The 22,551-nt window shown below is 37.9% G+C and overlaps 1 protein-coding gene across 1 annotated transcript; it reads right to left on the bottom strand.

Annotated features, from left to right (window-relative positions):
- Window positions 1-319: 319 nt before the first annotated feature.
- LOC100888256 lies at window positions 320-6,927 on the bottom strand. Its single transcript, XM_003724357.3, has 2 exons — window positions 6,743-6,927; window positions 320-3,396 (listed from the first exon to the last, which is right to left on the bottom strand). The coding sequence occupies exon 2, from the start codon at window positions 3,367-3,369 to the stop codon at window positions 1,804-1,806; it is 1,566 nt and encodes a 521-aa protein (XP_003724405.1). The 5' UTR covers window positions 3,370-3,396; window positions 6,743-6,927; the 3' UTR covers window positions 320-1,803.
- Window positions 6,928-22,551: the final 15,624 nt, after the last annotated feature.

The raw sequence follows: 22,551 nt of genomic DNA, 5'->3' as shown, positions 1-22,551 counted from the left end.
ATTACTTACTTACAGATGATATAAAACACAATTTCACATTCAGGAATATTGCTATATTTGTATAAAGTACGAGAAGACCAAAGACAGGAAGACAAAAAAGCACCGAAATTCATTTTCATCTCATTCTACGATGTATGGAGAGAAGCTGACATATTAATAGCTATAGTATACGTCATCATGAGAAAATGTTATTGTACTCTGTATACAAACTTCCAGGAAATTAGTCATCTAGAATTAGCTCAGTACTTCCAATGGTAAACATGTTTCCGGGAAGGAGTAGGTCATGACTGTGTATTCAAAACTCAATTTGCATATGGACGGGCGCGCAAACATTAACATTTCACCCCAGAACTTGGCAATAGCCACTGCAAGTTTTCCATTAAAAAACATTGGTAAGAATTACGAAATCAATCATGTGCAATTAGATGTAATTTATCATAATCGACATAAGAATGGATCTGACGATATTCATAAAAACTTATTCCCACACAAAGGGAAAAAATGTGAATGGCCCAAAAGAAAATTATTAGGATTGGTAATTACATTTGCGAAGCATTGTCTTTAAGCGTGCGGGGTAAATTGAATTAGGAAACAAAACTCCGGTTCTGTCATATTCATGACTCATGCATCTGTCAGGTCCTTATTTTCAACAAAGTGAAATGTTTAAACGAACTTGGTGTATCTTAAAGAGAAAGGTTAGCTGTTTGACGATAGACGTTAATATAAATCCGTCGTATTCTTCATCAAAGTTAAAGAAATTACAGAAAATCTCTTTATCAAAATAAACAGATTTTATTTCTTCATGTACAGGAAGTCATTTTTATGACATTCATAAAGTAGATTTTACGAGACGATTATGTATTTTTCAAATTGAAATGAAAGGAATGTAGCACATTAATATCAAATCTTTAACATTTCTCTACATTTATATATACCGTAAGCTTGATTCACATTTATAATGGGTAAGTTTAAATATATATTGTACTATTACTGGTTAGTTAGATATATGTATTACGTTTACTCAAATACTTTTGTCTGTGCCTTCTACCTTTCTTTTCCTTTGTTGTAAAATGTCCATGTTCACAAAGTCTCGTTCCATATCCTTACCCCCCCCCCCCTCATTTTGTTCAGCCATGCCTTAATACACGGACGTCCCTCCACTCCAAATTCTCCCTCGCCTCCTTAACCGCGTTATCCCTGCACATACACCAACCACGCGCTGCTGATTAATCAAAATCCTAAACATTTCCAGACCGAAGTCATCGCCAATTTCAACCCGATACCAGGATCCGATGTCGAGCACCGTTTCGACGATGACAGATTTTACAATCAACTCACGATACCTGTTGAGAGAGGTCGTGTAGCCTAAGGACACTTCTTGACCAAAGGAGAGAAAGGAAAATATAACTTGGTCAAGGAAGATGTTCCCCTTCCTCTGTTTTGGCTTCGCGTTAGCGAGCAAAGAGGATGAGTCTGTTTAACATGCTGAAGGTATCCTTATGGTTATGCTTACACGTATTAGCAGGAAAGGCCTTGTAGATGGTAGAAGTTTTTGCTTGGTTATTTAAATACAGCCTAGGTTCCATAATAATCCTGGAATATGCGTTGTGGTGAAATTGTCATGTCTGTATGCATTGCTTGTTCCTTCATGTCTTTTATAGCAAGTCAAATATCATCTGAATTTCCTAGATCCAAATTGTGGAATGTTCCGAGATAGAGGCAACTGAACACGACGTATACTGTCGAGTCAGAAAATTCCATTCCAACCCTCTACTTTCAGTATGGCTCATTGGCTGAACAGTCTTAAAGAAGGCAACAACGAGCGGACAATGGAATGTGGAAGAAATACAAACGGGAATTGCGATAGAATGCGACCAAGCCTTCATCAGAAACCTTGAGGAAGCACCGTGAAGGCCACGCACTGGCCACTTTGAAGTCCGTGAAAAGGGAATCCTTGTGAGTCAAAGAGTCCGTGTAACTGTCGATGGTAACAAGTCCTTCTTTGTCGTTGACCCAAGCGATCAAAATAGTGGGTACATCGTCACCGAGACAGGGGACCGTGTCAAATGCAGGATAACCCACAACCCCTCCTTTGGTTACCTCGTGTTTTTCAATACCACCTTCGTCGATGACCCGAACGGTTGGTCCATCCTGAACAAGAATATACTTCCCGTTGGGACGGATACAGAGCTGATATGGTACACATCCACTGCAATCTATTTCCTTGATAGGTATGCCACCGTCTTCACTGAACACTTGTATCGTCATGGCTAGCCAGTAGCTGACGTAGATGTTCCCCTGACCATCGACGTCAATGTCCCCTTGCCCACCTTCCTGCCAAGGCAATGTCTCGAATGTCGTGCTCTGTCTTTCTAGCTCTTGAGTGTACAGCGTGATGTTGTTATCTCTATCTCTCACAACAAAACGCCCATCGGGAAACCTAGCAAGAGCCGACACTTGTATGTTTTCTAGGATCTTTTCTTGTGCACCGTTTCTGTTGAAAATTTGAATGCCCCCGTTTCTGAATCCCAAAGCGACTCTTTGGTTGGACATCATCACCAGGCCTGCCACTTTATCATTCTCAACAGGGAGTTCAGTGACAAACCTTGCTTTGTCCGTTGTTGTGGTATCTGTTCCTTGAAGAGTACCCATGTCCATTTCGATTTGTCCTGGAGGACGCATGAATTTCACACTGGCAGAGTCCTCTGCAATTGCCTGTGCCTCTGAAGCATCCGGTTCGTCTTGATCTAGCAGGTTCAGTAACGCAACGCATGCACTCTCATGGACAGCCAAAGCCTCGCCTTCCAACAACAACATCGCATCGCCAGATATCTTCTCAAAGGCACTAGAGATCCGCGAAACCATATCACCGCTGGACTCTCTCATTATACTCAACTTCGAAATACGGTCATGTTTGTAGTGAAGACATTTCTCGATGAGCTCATCGTTCCTTCCGGTCAGTCTCTGGAGGCCGTCATTGAATGCCTCTTCGATGGCGTTCTTAGCTCGATTAAGATCGATGTTAACAGCGTCCTCGACATCATTGATAAGCGAGACATATTCAAGAAGCATGTTCAACCTAGCCTCCACACGTTCCTTCAAGGAGTCGTTTTTCTTCTCCAGGCTTTTGACCGCAGTCTGGATGCCCACATTCGGTTGCAAGCTGGATAGGTCCCCTTCCTCCAGACAAGTCACGTGACGGCAGAGTGGGCAGTCCACAGAGTTGAAATCTTGCTTGGTTTGATACAGACGGAGCAAACATGCCATGCAGAAAGTATGGGAGCAATCTAGATTCCTCGGGTCGATAAGTAGCTCGCAGCAGATGGCACACTCCAGCTCGGCCGGTGTTGCCTGGCATGCGGACGCCATTCTGGACCGCTCCAAGATACATGTAGTCTATCAAAAGAAGGAACAGAGAGAGAAAAAACAAAATTAGAAATGTGAAGGTGGTGGGGAATTGAGATAGCTTATAAATCACAGTACGTTTATGGACATGCCCAAGTGCTTTCACAGTGAGATTTCTTGAGGTTTCTTAAAACCTTTCATTACTTGCCAACCGACCGAATTTTCCACCGAATTGTTCAATCAGGAAATTTTTATCCCTAACTTGAATTTTATTAGGAACTTTTAGATGCTGCACGACGAGAACGTGGACTGCCCTATTAAGGCAATGTGACGTCTAGGCCCTTTAAGGCACTGGTAGTGACGTCACATTGCCTTAAAAGGGCAGTCCGCGTTCTTGTCGTGCAGAATCTAAAAGTTTCTAATTTCGCAAACAGAATACTCTTTGCGATCACCATCAATGTTGAACTTGACAACCAGTGCACTTTATGAAAAATACTCAATACACCGACAATTGAAAGAACATGATAAGAATTCAGAAAATAGGGATCCTCTGAATTGTACTAGAATAAGCGAGTTCGTAAATAGCTCTGGAACGCATGACCCCAAAATATCCACAGATCTTTTACACGATGGGTACGTCCCACATGTGCATTTTAGAATAATCACTGCCAAAGGGATGAAGGTACTTCATGAATACCTTTTGTTTGCCTCTTGAGAAGAATACTTCCACCTGTGTATCAGATAAATGTACTGTTACATAACTTTCATGAGCACGAGCCGAGTATTCGTCTCAATGGTTTTACAATTTGGGTTCGATTACGAACTCGCTTATTGAAAGTAAAAGACAATAGTCTGATTAGTTTGTCTAATATCAAACAAAGTGACAATCTGTAACATTCCTCACGAACATTTTTGCTCATCCCGTTTTAACATTTGTGCGTTGAACGGGCATTAGTGCAGTGAAATTATTTGACGATTAATGAATCAAATCCCTTTCTAGTTAAAAAAATATATCGTCTCTTTAAATTACTGCGTTCTATATTCCTTTTAGAGTGCATTGTAGAAAATAATTCACTAATGTTATACCATAGACCCTACTACAGATGGACTAATAATGAGAGTCTTTCTTTGATCACATCATGACCACGGCCACCACCTAATAATGTGAATGTTTATGAGGACATTCATTTGACGCGACAATGTTGATTATGTAATCACGCATCATCACAGACAAAAGAACCTTTTACATTTCTTCAGATTCTTTTCGCTGGGCCAGGGCCTAGAGTGCAGTTTCAAGAAAAGTATCGCGATTTAAGACCAGTTAGAGAAGCAGTGAACCCCAAAGCATGGGCGTTAATCTGTAATTGATACCTATTGTTCAGGGGGGTGATCTATTCATTTATCCCCCCCCCCCTGAACAATAGGTATTACGAAAGGATTGACGCCCATGCCCCAACGTATGACAATTTGTGTGATATTAAATTGATTATTAAAGAAGTGGACACTGGTGGACATACATCTGGATTTGCCAAACTTTAAAAAATACATAAACTTCTTTACTGTGCTATTACCTTCTATTCCTTGGAAATGGATAGGATAAGTTTTAAAATGAAGTTTAAAATCATTGTGTAACAGCCAAAATTACATGTTTCTCTTGTAAAGTACTTCTAATTGCCTATTGAAAACGTCAATATTCATTTGTACGCCACAACTGCACATGCATTTCCGTGATTTTTAGCGATTCGGTTTCTTTTGCGCAGGCATTTTGTAGAGTTCCAGGCACAGTTCTGTGTTTTTAAAACGTATGGCTGACTGGCGGCATTCGTGATGAGATCACAGCTTGGAAGCATGTTTGGAATGTCATTATGATACTTTTGACAGAGTCAGGTGCCTGCATTTTTATCTCAATAAACCCATACAATACAATACAAATTCCTCGCTTCGTTTTTTTTCACTCTTTGTTCTCAGTGAATTGTTTTCTTTCTCTCAAGTCAACTTAACGTCACGTAACTGACATGTCGTTAGATAATGTTCAATTTCAGTGTAGTCCTATACAAATGCTTTCTATACGATTAGATTAAGTTGAATCAGTCTAGTGTTGAGGTTCTCTTTCCTATACAATTTGATACATGTTTCGGCATACTTGTAGCATCATAGTACAAAGTACATGGAATATAGGCTAAGCCCTGGTCTAGTTGGAAATCACAATCAAACCTGCAGATACCACATCATAATTATTTTCTCTCTAACCAAAAATGTATTCACTCAACTCGAGATTGCGAATAACTCAGTATTTAGGTACATGGCAAGACCATTAATCATCCTATATCTCTATATCACGATATTCAACAGCTAATAGGCCATTTTCGTAATGTAACCAAATTTATTGCATACCTCTTTGTGAAGTGCCTCAATACAAGCTATTTCATTCACCTGATAAGACTAATAGTATTTCAATAGGAAGAATGCAAACTGCATATATTAATTGTTGCTAGGTAGGTCAAGCCATAGGCCCGAATTCACAAAGGAGGTTTGTCGACAAACCTTGGTTTTCGTACGTCATATGACGCGTTTTACGCGTTTTTTACAAACCTGGTTTGTAAAGAACAAAAGGAGGTTTGGCGAAACAAAAGGAGGTTTGAGCTCAAACCTTGGTCTGAGCTCAAACCTTGCTTTGTGAATTTGGGCCATAATGTTTGTCCAACCTGGCAACAACTAATGTATGCAGTTCGGATTCTGTCTATTGAAATACTATTATTCTTTACAGGTGAATGAAAAGGGGCCTATTTCGAGGGCCTCCACATGCCTTTAAAAATGCATCAACTTTACAATACCGTTCAATAATATCATTAATGCACGCAGTAACTCAATCAGTTGCCAAAAGTAACGCGGCTAAATACACTGCGCGTAATTTAGGCTGTAATAATTAAGCCAACATTATTTTTTGAAATGGCTTTCTTTTCCAACATGTTTGTGCCTTTACGTGGAATATATTTAGGTCTATAAAATTGTAGTCATCATTTTCTTTGAATTACGTTCAATCACATGACAAACGAACCGTGGTGTAGTTCTCACGACTGTCTTTTTCTTCGCGGCTACCATACAAAATGCCAAAGGTGGTTCTATCCATACCAAATTATCATAATACACATACATAATTATTATGCATAGGCAATATTTTTCCTAATCATACTCACATCATAAAAGCCGACTCGAGAACTATTGACAATTCCCCCATAAAGAGAGCAGACTTTAGTTGTCAGGTAGGCCTACAGCTAGTTGTATACAGCCATGTAGCGTAGGCTACACATTTCCGGACCTGAATTTGAAAAGAACAAAGTAGTTTCCTCCAGAACATACACAAGCCTAGAACATTGAAAGATCACAAAGAAATTACCAGTAATCACTGCTACACTATGGAGTGAATTCCATAACAGACAACAAGTCTTGTAGATTTGAATGTAGGCCTGGTAATTATGTGGTGATATCTAGTGACTATAAGTGATCGTCTACAAGGAAATATCTATATAGAAATTATAACACGAGACAACCAGTAGACCTACAACCAGACATTCTATGCAAGGTTAATTATTATTGTACTTTGGACTGGCCGGGTTTTCCCCAACATAACAAGCTTAACACATCGACAATGACATTCAAGTGATCTGGAGAACTATGCAAACCTAATGGCATAGAAAGTGATTAACTTAAACAGGGGCTATGGGTGCATGAGTGCGTGCCTGTTTTGTAGTTTTAAGATGATATTATATTTTATATTGCTGCTTTTACTCTGTTAATTTTTCAGAAAAAACAATAAAAACAGAAAGAAAAAAAAGAAAAAAACTTAAACAGGGGCTTTCGTCCATTTTTTCGGAGGGGCGCAACATGGTTGGGGTCACATTGCATTCGATTTAACCAGTTATGGACCGTGAGGGGGAAGGGGTGACTGCTCCAATAATCGTCATCCTTGGCCCATGCCGGCCTTGCACTGATGCACACAAGACTCGCAAAGTTATTTGTCGCATTTAATTCATTTATTTAATTCACTTTAGTTGATGACTATTGCAAGATACTAACATTTTTAATCAGCCGCTTCAATTTATATAGTTATGGTTATAATAGAGTATAGTTATAAAGGGTTATAAAGGGGGTATCAGCCCCCCCCCCCCCCCCCCCCACTCCGAGAACGGACGGACCCCATGCGTGTTGCCAAAATGTCCTTTTCGTAACAAAAGAAAAAGGTCGACCCGTATTGACTTTACACACCGGACTTTTGCTGAAAAGGGGGGGGGGGGGTGCTGAAAAAGGCTCGTATACAAAAGAAAAAGGTCGAGCCGTATTGACTTTACACACCGGACTTTTGCTGAAAAGGGGGGGGGGGGGTCGGTTGGAACACGCATATGCGTACCCTAAATAACAGTGAGTGGGGGGGGGGCCGGGCACAAAAGACTCGCAAAGTTATTCGTCGCATTTAATTCATTTATTTAATTCACTTTAGTTGATGACTATTGCAAGTAACAGTCATGTTTGCCCCCTGATTTAATCAGGTTCGAGGGGAAAAAGCAACATCTTGGTCTACAGACCGTAAGGCTAAAATGAAGATACAATCGTGTATATTCGCGCCCCCACTCCCCTGCATATTAGTCAATTTCTGGATATGCCACTATTTGTTTGGGAACTAATTCAACTCTCTCACTTCTTCTCACCCCGTTATTCTCTGATCTGCGAAGAATATTGATGTACGGCCAAAAATTACATATTTTTCTCACTTTCGCCCACATCATAGACGATTCTTTCGCAATCATCTGTGCAGGGAAGAGGATGTAGCCAGGAAACTTGCGCAAGTTTTTCTAGATCCGATTACTGTAAGATAGCAAAGTTGACGGAGCCGGGTCCGAATAAGACACGTTATGAAAACCATGTTATTACTCGGGGAAAGTATTTGTATTGCCCTCTTTTGAGGAAAGGAAGTCAACCACAATATAATATTAATGTTTATTGTGATCAATGATCATTCTAATGTGTGTATGTCTATTTAGCTTTATTTGTTCCCATAAAGAAAAAAAATGAACAACACCCCTTCCGCCTTTCTCTCTCTCTCTCTCTCTCTCTCTCTCTCTTCTGCATTTTGGTATATATTTACTTTCTCCCTCACATTCTTTGTATCATTTATTTCTTTCTTTTACCAATATAATATGCTTTTACCGCCTCCCCCTCCAAAAAGGCCTTCTCTCTCTGTCTCTTTCTATCTCTCTCTCTCTCTCTCTCTCTGTCTCTCTCTGTTTCTCTCTTATGTATATCTCTAACCGTTCCTTAAATTGCATCATCCTTTTTAAAACACTTTTAGTTCTAGCTGCCTATTCCTCTGAGGATTAAGTCTGACTGCCTACCTTTATCTGCAAATTATTTTGACACCTACAGAATTTAGATAATTTTCTTTGCCAATCTCTTTCCATCTGAAAAATCCACTTCTTCTGTATTTATCTTTTTCCTTTATTCATCTGCAAAACAGTAAAATCAACATAAATATGTAATCATCTCTTCTGGCCAATCCCTTCTGTCAATTTTCATTTCTGCCTTCATTGAGTGGCGTATCCAGGATATGATGGAACCGGGCGAAGCCCCCCCCCCCCCCCCTTTCCCATTTTACCTTTGAAGGCCCAAAGAAAAAAAACAACAACAACAATAGCAATGGATCTGTGGCACATGGGACTCTTTATTCCACCCTCGCCCATCCCCGGTCTGGCAAGAATTCTACTCTCCTGCTAATATCAATTATTTCTGGATTTCTTAATATGCTGTGTGCATCTGAGTAACTCATAGATATCATGATAACATTTCCTTGCTCATGTTTCGTCTGTTTTCCCCCCTTCTTCCTACTACCCCCATCTGCAAAACTCTCATCCCGATCCACCTCTCCCATGTATCATTCACAATTTTCCCCACCTGATGGGAGCGGTAACAAGCAGTGGCTTCTTCGTGAATGAGACTCCTAATGCTATCAGGTTTATGTCATCGGTAATTTTCGACTTTCTCCGCTGATACAGCGTGACTCATTAACTGATCTAGCAGCGGTCTAATGAAGATACCGACTGCCACCTGATGAGACACACACGCGTCATGTATGGTAGTGTCGAAGAGAGTTTTCCAGGCTCAAACTTTGATATCAAATTAATTTCGCATGATTCCTATTCCGTTTGTCTGTGTGTGTGTTTCTCTCTCTCTCTTTTTATTCATGGGCCTACATTGCTTTGTTACATTTTCTTTGTCTCCAACATAAGTGATATCAGCTATCTGTTTTTTATAATATAGGCCTATATCATAGTATTATATTCTATAATCAAACAAACAAACAAACAAACAAAAATAGGCCTCATTATCCCTCTCTCTCTCTCTCTCTTTCTCTCTCTCTCCCCCCTCTCTCTCTCTCTCTCCCTCTCTCTCTCTCTCTTTACATCTTCGACCAGCATCGCCTTTCACTGAGGTGTAATAATTTCGTTACTCCAAACAAATGATATATAAGTGTTTTCAAAAGCCATTCCTCATTAATTTCCTCGCTATGTTCTCTCCGTCTTATAAACGCTCAAAACCAACACATTTCTATTTCTAAGATGATACATTAGATAATTTCTAAGAAAGCATTTTGTTCTCATCCACTTTATTGCAATGTTTATGCAAAGTTGATATTCCATCCCCATTACAATGCTCCTATTTAAAGATTGTTTATATTCAGTGGTCTTGAAAGGGGAATAAAGATGTGTTTTTCTGTTATGATAAAATGAGATAATCGAACCTATAATCGAACCCCTCGTAGCAATATTTTCTTTCTTATGATACGGATTACCAGGCTTAAATGTATTCATTACCATCATCATGATCGCTTCTCTCATGCGCTGAATTTAGCGACTGAATCCAAATCAACTACGGTATCGTGGAGGGTTACAGACTCATTAATAGCTTAATCCAGCTACCGAAAGATTTCTCGCTCATGTTTCTACTTGAGGATTTACTCATGAAAACGAGCGGGTTAACTTACCAGGTACCAATACACCGAGCTTAGCCGAGTCTCGCGGTAAGCATCGCGCACTGATCCCTGTTCGGTCTCCTTTTACACAATGGCGCCGCCATTAGGGGGGGGGGGGCAGAAAGGGATACATATACTCCTCCTATAGCTTTGTTTTTATTGCGATGGATGTTGCCTGTTGATGCCTTAGAGAAGATATTATTAAGATATTGGCCAACACCTCCCCCCCCCCCCCTCCCCCCCCAAAAAAAGAACTAACCTTCTATTATAGCCAACGAAATGCCCAATAAACGAATTAATGAATAAGTATGTAGGCCTACATAGATAAATAAATAAATAAATACATAAATAATTTATAAATAATCAAATAAATGAATAAGAAATGAATGAATGCATAAACAAATAAATGAGTGATTAAATAAATTAATTAATCAATAAAATTGAAAAAAATAAACAGATTGCATAGATTCTGTGTTGTTTGGTTGAACTAGCACTTATTGTTGTCCTACCTAACAACAATTAATGTATGCAATGTGCATTATAACTATTGAAATACAGTTATTCGACAAGTAAATAAAATATTTTGTATCATGGCACTTAACAAAGATTTATTCATTAAATTTGATTACATTACGAAATTGTCTATTTTATCTTGTTCACTATAATAATTGATGATGACGACGGTGATAAAGATGATGACGATGATGATGATAAAGAAGATTGTTAGTTATGTTATCACATTAAATATAAGGATTGTATAGAGATAAAGTGATTAATATAACATTCTTTAAGGAAATAAGCAAACCCCCATCTCTCTGGTAGAATGAAAAACCAGACGGTGTCAGATGGAAGTATGCATTCATTGTCTCCTATGTTTTATACTGACGATATTAATATGAAATAGATATGAGATGTTACAAAATTGACTTCTCAGTAATTAGAATATCGATCAAAATGAATGAATCATGATAAAGTTTTAAAAAACAACCCTCCATACCGTTTCCACAACAACCGAAAAACCGAAGATACATCTCGCAATTTCCATGAGTCAGACAGACGACAGATTGCAGTGAAAAATTGCGCATTGCCTTGGCGTGCTTTTCCCGCCACCTCCTTGTCTTAGCCCAACGCCATGAGTCGCCCCTTCGCAGCATCTCAAGGAAATGATGGTGATTAAGGGAGCGAGATCATTTCCTAAGCCAACACGTTATCAACCTGTTAGCATCCTATCCCTTTGTTTCAGACTCGACGTTACGGGACCCAGGGTGACAAAAGTAATTTCAACCGACGTGTGAAAATACAGTCCAACGGCCGACGTACGGTATCGCCAAATAATCACCCCGGGGGCCGTAATGAAAAATCGCACCGATTATTAGGGGCCTTGCCTGGAAAAGTTGATGTATACTATGCATGACTCGGTGGCATTTCGAGATAGTTGTCTGTGGTCATAAAATGCAAGAGCAGGACGATTAAAGCCAGGATTAATATTGATATCTCTCGCCCATCCGAAATTCAACACGTGATTGCTTTCTTGATGATGTCTACCCACACCATCACCGATATCCAACTAATATTTGTTTTCCTCATCTTCTCTTATTATAATGTACAACGCATGCAAGAATGCAAGATTTTTCTTTATTCAACCTTTCTGAAAACGTTATCCTTTTGTCACAATTTTTGTTTTCTAACCTTAATCATTACTATGACAAATCATGAATCAATTAAGTTATCAATATTGAATTTTGAAAACACATTTGTTCCAGTTTGGATACCTTTATAGGTACCGAAAGGGGGTACAGAATAAATGCCTCCAATTTTTCAAAAGAATGGAAGAGGTACAGATTACCCCCCCCCCCCATCCCCCCGACTGACACAAAAGGTGCGATGGTTCAATTAAGCATTTGTCTTACAAATGTCAAGTTCCAGGTTCAAAGCCAAGTCGGTGCACTATATCCTTTGGCAATATTGGAAATATTATCCCTAGATAGGTCTTGAAACCGTAGGTCGTAGATGGTTGCCTTTTATGCATAAACATGTTCGTGCCAGTATCAGCAGTTGGATAGTTAAAAGGAATATCAACAGCTTCACATCCTACTGTGATGGTACTTTCATGAACAGGCGTTGATAGGGGAATGGGGGGGGGGCAAGTAGGTCGTGACCCCCCCCCCCCCCCCTCCTCCCCGTTTATCCACTATAACAAGTCATCCATGGAACTGACTTTTTAAAAAAGTGAATTATCACTCTATTTTCACTTTCTTGGGAGTGACGTCAGTGATCACTTGTTTAGGTTTGAATACAGATTGATTTTAGAGTGCTCTCTAAGAAGAAAAGAGTTAATGTTCACTCTATTTCACTACATTTTTACTCTCCAGAGGAGTCACGTCAGTAATCACTCGATTTTTTTTAGAGAGTAGGGGTCAAGATCTAGGCCCCTATCTTTACCCCTATCCGTTGTGTTTGTGATTTTGTGTGCCACCCCCTTCCCCGTATGTGCTCCCCGGCCCTCCTTTTCACAGTCTGACTACGCCGGGGCTACAAAAGAAAAGGTTGGACATCCCTGTAATACATTGCTTCAATAATCGGTATATTATATTCTTCACCGAGGGTGAACATTTTAAATGTGCATTCGTTTACATTCTAACAAAAGATATATGAGTTTACAATTTAATTTAAATTTACGCATACAAGACACTATAGATTTACTGTCTTGGCAATGCACCTATTTCCACCAGCTTGAATTCGAACCTACCCAATTACATCACACACTACTCTACCGATACTGTATATCATCAGAACATGTTTTATAAAGAGAAAAACATTATAATGCCACGTGACCCTTTAACTGAACATGACGATGTCTAAAAACGAGCGTTCACGTATTCCATGTTAACTTGATTACACTGTGTGCATCATTGGGGTGTTGAAAAAGTAGCAAGACTTATTACTCACGTGATCGTGCCTCGCATACAGTTTCATCACAAGAACAACAATCAGTGTTTTTCCATGCAATATCCGTGAATTTTAATCTCCCTTCTTTATTTTAATGGAATCTTCCATCTTTTCGTCCTCTAGACGTTGCATTCTTTAAGTTAATTAGAGGTAAACAGGATTACCGGTTTGTTTTGGCTGCGTGGAGGAATAAGAGATTGGTAAAAAAAAAAAAAAAGCGTGCCAATATCTAGAGGACCCCGCCCTATAGCGCCACCTGTTCCATTCCAGTATAGATCAACATGCCCCTGAATCGCGGGCCAGCCAACCCATGGCGAATTGGCAACTCCGCCAACACCGTTTCACTGCACACTGATTACAGCTTATCAAATTAATTTCGCGTCTTAAAAGCGGGCATATGGGCAGTGGAAACAGAAATAGATATTAATTCTCCGTCTTGGGCTTGGGCGTTGCGTCAGGGGGCTGGGATAATGCCCTTGCTAAGAGGCTTAATGTGTGAATAATTATTTTACCTGATGAACGCATAATCGCTGATGATGAAATTGGAACTAGGTTGAGCATTTAGGTGAAAAGAAACCCATCCCTTAGAGTGTCTCTTGGCTGTTTTCTTTCTCTCTTAAGCTGATGTCTTGTATTTTTGGTGGGTGGAATTTAATTACAGGAAAGTGCATTAACCGTGGATCGGAGTTCTTGGTCAGTGCAATTCAAGGTATGTTAGATTCCCCAGAAGAGCTGGGGAGCGACCGGGGCGAGAGGGAGGTGCGAAAGCTTGTGTGATGGCCCATGAAGATTGGTCATGGTGCATTAAAGACGGATTGGGGAGTATAGGATGGGGTTAAAGGGGGGCAACTTTCACGTTTGCCATGATCTCTTCTACTGTACCCCTCCTTTCCTCCTAATTGAGCTGCACTTTTGGGGAGGAAATTGAAAAATAAAAAATGAGGAGTTACATTAACGCTCTAAGCCAGGCTTTGAGTTTTCTCTTTAATTCATGTTGTTACTAAGAGCAGTAAGAGTTGGAGCTCTATGTATTTTATTGTCCTTTAACCTGTTAGTCCAAGTTGATCTACTTTATACTTTCCAGGCATTGGGCTTCATCTTTATTCCTACATTATAGTTTTCGTTGCACTGTTGTTCGACCGCTACAGGTTTAAATGCACCAAGACACATAAGTTAAAGATACTATGTCCCTTTTGCAGCCAACCTCAAATTCTGTAGAACTTTGCAGGAATTATGAATATGTCATGTATGTCATATCTGTGAAATTTAAACGTAAGCAGTGTCCTAATATTCAAATTATGCAAGGAAACCCGTTTACTTGCTAGACTTCACTGTCAGCCACTATTGTCAGTATTGAGCGACTGACTGGCTTTTTCTTCTTCTTTGGTAAATAACATACATAAAATGACAAAGGATTTGTCTACATCAATAACCCACTTCATGTAATGGCCATCAAACTGACTGAATCTTTGCGCAGCATAAAACGTACGACCATGCGGTACAATGGTCTGAAAATCAAGACTATTACTTATTGGCTCTATAGCTCCTAAGTCGATTTGACAACTAATAGTCGTTATTTTCCCACTTAAAGACATTTCCAAGCCCCATTTTTTTAAGGGGAGTTCTAAATTAGTATTATCTTTCAAATGCCATTGGTATTTAACCTTTTCATTTTTGGGGCCTGCAAAAGGGACATAGTACCTTTAAATGAAAATACTTAGACTGAAATGTGACATACAAAGTGTTGATAACGGAATTTCTTTCGAGTAACGCTTGGGTATATGCGGAGTAACCACGGTCCTCTTGAATACGTGAAATAACTAGGTAAACAAGATTTTGCGTCTAAATTCTCCTCTATCCTGCCGTGAAACTAAATTTATTTGGTTTTATTTACTGGAGCATTTTGTTACACGCATGCGGTTCAATTTTATTCTACTTTTAAACAAGTTCACACTTCAATACTAATTCATGATTACATTGTTTCATTTTTCTTCAAATAAATACCAAATACCGAGTCCCTGTTGGGAATCACACAAAGAGATAAGAAAGAAGAATTATAATATGTATATTATACAGTAAAATGCAAAAGGGAGAACGGTATTTGAGATGGAAGAAGATGAAGAGAGGGAGGGAGCGGGGTGGAAACCAAAAATATGAAGTTCGTGTATAACAGAAGATACAACACACTTGACATTACAAAACACAGTGCGCGTCTTTACAAGAGGACGATGAAGTATTAGGTAATTATCGCTTAAGAAATTATGTATTTCACCACTCTCAGGGGATATTCCCTGTATGAATATCTATACGCGTAATCGCCAAATCATATAGAAGGCATTGTATTTCCTAAACTGTCATATGCCTTGATTGCAAAGACAAAATCTAGACACCATGAATACAGCATATAGTGAGCAAGAATTACTTGGAAGTAGTTATTGTTCTTCGGCTAGATACACAATATTCGGATGATCATTATGATCGGTAAGCTGTTGTTGTTGTTGTTGTAGTTGTTGGGTTTTTAGGCTGTCCAATCTGAAAAGATTATTTCCGTCTGGCAATACTGTTTTTTGAGTTCTTCATCGATGATGATTAGATGGCGCTGTGTAGTTCTTCTTTCTTATATAGGGCATTGTCTTCACTAAACTCATTGAGGGGTGGAAAGTACTTCTGTGGCCATAAAAACCTGGTTTGGTCACGTCTTTCGGGTTAAATTTTGCGATATATCTCTATGCTCTCCGCCCAGCCTAGGAAGACATTTCCCGGTTGACTGGATTCCGGTTTAAAAGCGCACGAAAAAAAGAAGAAAGTGATGCGATCCGGCTCATGGAAGAAACCCGATCATCACACGCGCACCAAGGCAACAGATGGTGCTGCTATGTGTCACTGATCCCGCAGCGATGAGCACCAACAATGATGGGAGATGCCCGGTCATCACGGTGACGATGACGATGATGGTACTACCGATGGTGCCGATGATGATGATGATCATGATGATGATGATGATGATGTTGGTGATGATGCCGATGGCGACTGTGTTAATATTCATATTATTGTATTTTTTATTATGATTATGACGATTTCAACAACGAAGACAGTGTTGAGAATCAAGTCTGATGACATTGATGATGAAAACGTTTTTTTTTTAGAGAGAGAAATGACCACGACGACCATGATGATGATGGGGATTATGACAACGACGTTGACGGTGGTGATGAAAATAATGATGGAAAAGAGGGTACTGATGACGTTAATGACAATGATTATGATGATGATGATGATGACTGTAAAGATGTTAGTTACATGCCTGGGAGTAGTAGTTGTATAATCAGATTAAGTCTAACTTTACAAAAACAATTCTTTTTTTAAACGAAGACAAAAAACAAAAACAAAAACAAACACGAAATTCGAACACATCGGTGAATAAGCTTTAGAGTTAAAATATTTTGGGAGAAGATTATTAGCCATGACAGACTTGTAAGTAAAGATGACTGCACCTTGAGCATTTGATTGTCAAGTGGAATTGGCGCCTTACAAATATTATGTATTGTTATTATTGTTACAATGGGCATGAGAAGAATCATGTATTTCGATAAAGAACTGTTTACTGAAGGCTTTTTAGCTTATTCACTCTATTCCCTGTAGTTTTGTTTTCGGGGGGGGGGGGGCTTACAGGAAGCCCATTTCTTTTCTATTCCGGTGTTATTTCACCCGAAGAACAGATAGAAACATAATGGCGTATCGAGAAATGAATATGAAGACTTGTGAAATAGTAATTGATTATATAGAAAATGGGGTCGACTGGGCGCCAATTTTCATCCATTTCCTCGCTTTCTTTCTTATTTTATCTTCTGGGTTTAAAATATGTTATCGGTGACTGAAAACAATGACAAGACTTTGAAATATTCATTCGTATAATAGTAAAATTGAGTCAATTATAATTATATATATATTATGCTGCTTTAATAATGTAATTAAATTATTCTAGTTTTTGTTTATTGATACATCAGTGGGAGATACAGTACGATGAATAATAATGATGACGATGGATGCATTATGATAAACTCATCTCTTGGTCATTGTGTCGAAAGTAAGTCACAACAGTGTATACGTGATCATACGGGGACAATTTTGAAGAAAATATCTTTAAAAGTACTTTTACCCTTTCTGTCATATAGAAATACCAAGAGAGCATTGTCTGCTACGGTCTACATTGTTATTTCCTCGAATGGGATCTATTTACAAGCGTTACGCATCATTCTTATAGTCCCGTAACGAGATTTCTTGTTTTTCGCGCGGAAAATGAAATTCGCCGGGCAATTTCGGGCATTCATAATGATGAAAGCGATGTGAAATAACAAGATTTGCGGGGCGAGATAAATAAGCACGAGAGAAAATGACGGTGAGGTGTTTAAGGCAGTACATAAAAGCAAGGTGCAATATGATGTGGGCTACTAGACGGGGAATGTAACCGCTTTCTTAACAAGATTGGGGGGATGAAGCTGGCAGGAGGATTTGAGGCAAGGTTATTGCGTATTTTTCCGGCTTTGTGGACGGCGGTCATCTGTACTTGTGGATCTCGCATGACCAAATCCCCCGTAAACCTGTTGAAGATTGGCGCGAAAATGCAATAACCGTCAGATATTAATGTAACACCGGGGAACGTTATAAAGGGCGACGATACAAGATGAAAGAATGCTAGAGATTCAACCCATGCCGCGTTCGTACCCGGCCGCGAAAAAAATTGATAAATTCTAAATTTCATGGAAGCGATGAAACTGTTAACAAGAAATTCAGGCAGATGGTGGTATTTCTGTTTTCAAATGCGCACCCAGCAAAGAATTGCAGCTTATAATATGTGATCCTATTATCAGATGAATACATCCATATATGAATAAACAAGATGCCAACTTGGGAAAAGGGTAAACCTCGCGTAACAAGATAAATGAATTCATAAACGAAAAACAATTAGATTATGCTACACAGAGGTATACGTCTTTTTTAACAAGATGGTAAAGTGATGGGGAATAAAATGATCGATAAATAGATTTCTTGTGACTAAATATATGTCTTAATAATCATTGTTTATTGTACGTTTTGTTTCTACTGCCAAAACCACTGGTTGCTTACCCTGCAATGAATGGAAGTGAATCTCTTGGATAGAGCCGAATCTTCTTCTAACTATGTTTCTTAACCTTGATTCTCTATTAAAGGGACTTTGTAACATTGTTCAGATGAGAGAAAATGGTGCTAAGGTAGTGACTTCAATGCTAGATGCAGAATTAAAGATAATCTGAAAGTTTGAGTGAAAACAGACCATTATAAATGATAAAAATTGGGAAAACTGATCTGATCGATTCCTTAATTATCCCAACTATATTATCACAATTTGATTACATTTTAGGTGAATGTAAATTATCACAAAGCAATGAATTGGCTCTGTATGCCATTCCAGACAATAAAGTGTTGAAAGATTTCAAAAGCCTGTCTTTTGTCTTGTTTTTTTTTTCAAGGAAAAACGGTTGGGAAAATTCAAATATGGTTTGGGAGTATTTACTATTATAGAATATAAGAGGTAACATTTCACACAAAAATTACGCAGTTTTTTCATCAACCTCAACAATGTTACCGAGTCGCTTTAAGGCTGAAATGACCTTTCAGGTTTTAGACCATTTTTGAAGTGTCACCTTTTCCTAATATAAAAACACTGGAAAAATATTTGCGGTGACGGCAAGAGGCTTCATCATGGGATAGTCTGAGATGATATTGCAATCAATCTGATATTTCTGGCGATCGAGAATAAGGGTAAAAAGACAAGGGCTGGGCCCCGTGCTATTTTGCAATTGACCATGAAGTACAGTGCTCAATCAATAATCAATCGTACAATCAATACAATTTATTGCTATGCTTTGTGTTTACAGGGCCCTCCTGAGAATAGATAAAAGTACGATAATGAAATAAAAAATCATTTTAGATACATCAAAATTTAGAACGATCGAACGCGGTGAAATCCTGAGAATATAACTCTACAGTATATTGTGCGTAATTATAAAATGCCAACAGCTAATGCAGTACCAAAAACGTTGATGGCAGCAAACCGGTTTCGGTGTACAGTTTCGCGTCGCACGAAAATTCTTTCTGCGACAACTATCTTCATACAATGGCTGATGCATTTTGTTTTAAATAAATATTGTGTTTTTCTGTAAAATAAAAATGAAAACTACTCATGCTTACTAAAGATCAATTGAGAAAAAAACAAATATACTTCACACACATATACACAAAGAAACTTATCCATCTTTATGTCATACAATCAGCTCTCCATTCCGTTTTCAACTCTCTTCCAATCAGTCTTACTCTCTTTCCTTTTCAATAACGCTTCCATGACTGTTTAAGACATATTTATAGCGACAACAAGAACAACAACATTCTATACTTTTCTGCAAGCACATTTGATAATACATGACATTTTATTTATTATTGTTGTTTTATATAGTCACTTGTAATTGCACATTAAATATATATATAGCTGCTCAACACCAAAGAAAAATACATTTATACTATTAGAACTATTCATAAAAGCCTTTGAATATACAGGTGCAACCAAAAAGTCGTTTACCATACAATTAAAACCAGTGAGTAAAGAAATAGATTGATACAAGCATTTATAACAGCATTAGAGATATCGTCTACAAATAAAGCCATATTAGAAAAATGAAATTAATACAAAATTCATCTCAAGCAGTAATTAAAGTTGAATATCGTGATATTATCTTGCATCGACTGTGAACTATATTTGAGATATTTCCCTTCTTTCATCGGTGAATGGTAACGTTGATGAATTACACAGGAAACAGAGTAATGAATGAAATGAAAGATAACATTTTGAAATATACCAAGTAATACCGAGTTTTCCAAAAGATGATTTAGTCTAAAGAATATTGCATACCATGCCACCCGAGAGGTAATCCCAAGAAATGAATATTACAAGGTTAAGCATGAAACTGTTAAAACTTAGAAGTGCAGAGTTTATAGGCATTCGTATAGAAAATATACTAACCTTTACAAATTCTGCCAGACTGGCTAAAAGTTTTGAAGTTCAAAATATCTTTCATACTCTCCCTAAAAATTATTTAGAACAAAAAGATGGGACGGATGAAAGTACACCATATAATGTGACGTATGTATTTAAAGTTTGCATTTATAGGGTTCTTTTCTCAATGGTTGAACTTTCAATGGCCGACAAGCGGATCTCTTTTCTTTTTTTCTTTTTCAAAGGACATGTTCTTAAGTAAGTTAATGTCATTACAGAGTGTTTTCTTTATTCATTTTACAAATGTAGATTAAATACTTTGATCAATGTTCAAAGTTGAGTATCATCTTTAAGGTTTTTTTTTTTTTTTTGGGGGGGGGGGGGGGGGGCTTATTCGTTTTTTGTGTCTGGATTTGAGATTATTAATCATTTATGATTTTATTCCCATCTCACTGGTTACAGTAATGACTCAGTGGTCTCAATCATTTCTTTGGAAAAAAATCATGAAATTCATATAACTTGGCCCTTCTAAGTTTCATTGAGTAAATATTAGATGGTATAAGCCAAGGCAGATGAATAAGTGTTGAATACAAAACGCATAATACAAATTATTGTAACATTTCAGATTAATATGGAAGAATTGATGGATGACAACGAAACAATCATAAACACAAATAGCAGCATTAGAATCATGGGAAATGAATTTAAAATGATATAACATCTTTATCCTGTTTCATCTAAATCTAAATACACCTAACTATACAAAAATAAATATAAAGTATTTGTAAATAACAGATTACATTTGTGTGATTCTCTAATTTTAGTCACTGAGGAGAAAGACTGCAACTATTATAAAGAATTATGAAGGTTGTTTATTTACTTATTCATTTATTTATTTATTACACATCTTTAAAAAAAAAGTTGTCTAATGGAATAAAAGGTGAGTGAGTGGAGAAAATCAATTTATAGTTTTATACCCCAGAGACCATATTAATCAGCAATCTTAATTTTGTTTTTCTTAAATCATAATCAGTATAATAATAACAAGGTAAACAAACAACAATGGATAGTCAAAGCAAAAGTTAAAATGAACATGTAAACCATTAAAAATAAAGATATGTATCTTCCACTCTAAACATTTGAAAATTAATATTAAAAGAAATGTAAAAGAATATGATGTACAAGCATTATTGTGAAATAATACCTGAATTAAAAAAAGTTATATTATCCATGCAGGCAAAACTAAATTATACATATAATTTCGAGAACATATCATCGTGTGCCCTGCAGAAGGTTGCCACCCGCAAAGTTTACGATTTTCAAATATCTGTACAAATATGATAGAGATTTGAAAGGCCTGATTGATGTGATTTTTAACTCGTACGATTGCAACCATCTGACCATAGATAAGGAAATATTAAAGAAAGGTGGGCATTGGCCCATACAGAGGTTAAATTCCTCATTAATTCGTGGAAGAAGCACAAGTTTCTTCATGAAGAGCTTGAGTGTAGGCAGAATAAGACTAAGTATAAGTTTATGAGGAGATGGCCAGGAAGATGGCGGAGGTAGGAATTAAACGGACAGGCGATCAAAAAAAATAACAATTAAAGTAAAATCTCTGCCAACAATATACAAGGAAGAGCAAGTAACCAAGCAAATTAAGCAAGGTGATACTGTCAAAAGGCGGCAAGTGACTTTGAGTATTCCGTTGCCGCGGGTGTCAAACGAAATGGAAAGGATTCGAGTCATACGACAGATCAAAAACAACTAAACCAGATGGTAGTGAAACATCTTCAGACCAGGAAAAGGCAGAAATTGTACAAGCTTTCTTTTCATCATTCATCTCAAATGAATTTTTTAGACCTTTTGTTAACTTCTGAGAAGTAATTCTCTGTGCTTTGAAAATCTGTCTTTTGGCTATTCACGCATGTCATGAAGCTAATCCTACCACGCATCCATTGTGATCAATTTTTGTTCTTCAAATTGGCAACAGTTTTTCTTTCACTGCTATATTGTTCTAATGAAATACATCGTCTCTAAAAACAATGTACATGGGTAACAATGGGGAAAAAATTATTAATTTTGATAGAAAAATTAACCTCTCAACGAGTTGCCAATTTGAGGATTTAAAAGCTTATTTCCAATTTGAAATTCCTCGCATCAAACGCGATATGGTCATGCATAAAAAAAGGACAGTCTGTGA

Source organism: Strongylocentrotus purpuratus, unplaced genomic scaffold, assembly GCF_000002235.5.
Source record: "Strongylocentrotus purpuratus isolate Spur 01 unplaced genomic scaffold, Spur_5.0 spur5_scaffold_8, whole genome shotgun sequence".
NCBI lineage: Eukaryota > Metazoa > Echinodermata > Echinoidea > Camarodonta > Strongylocentrotidae > Strongylocentrotus > Strongylocentrotus purpuratus.
Note: the sequence above shows the minus strand (reverse complement) of the source record. Positions and strands in the feature narration are given on the sequence as shown.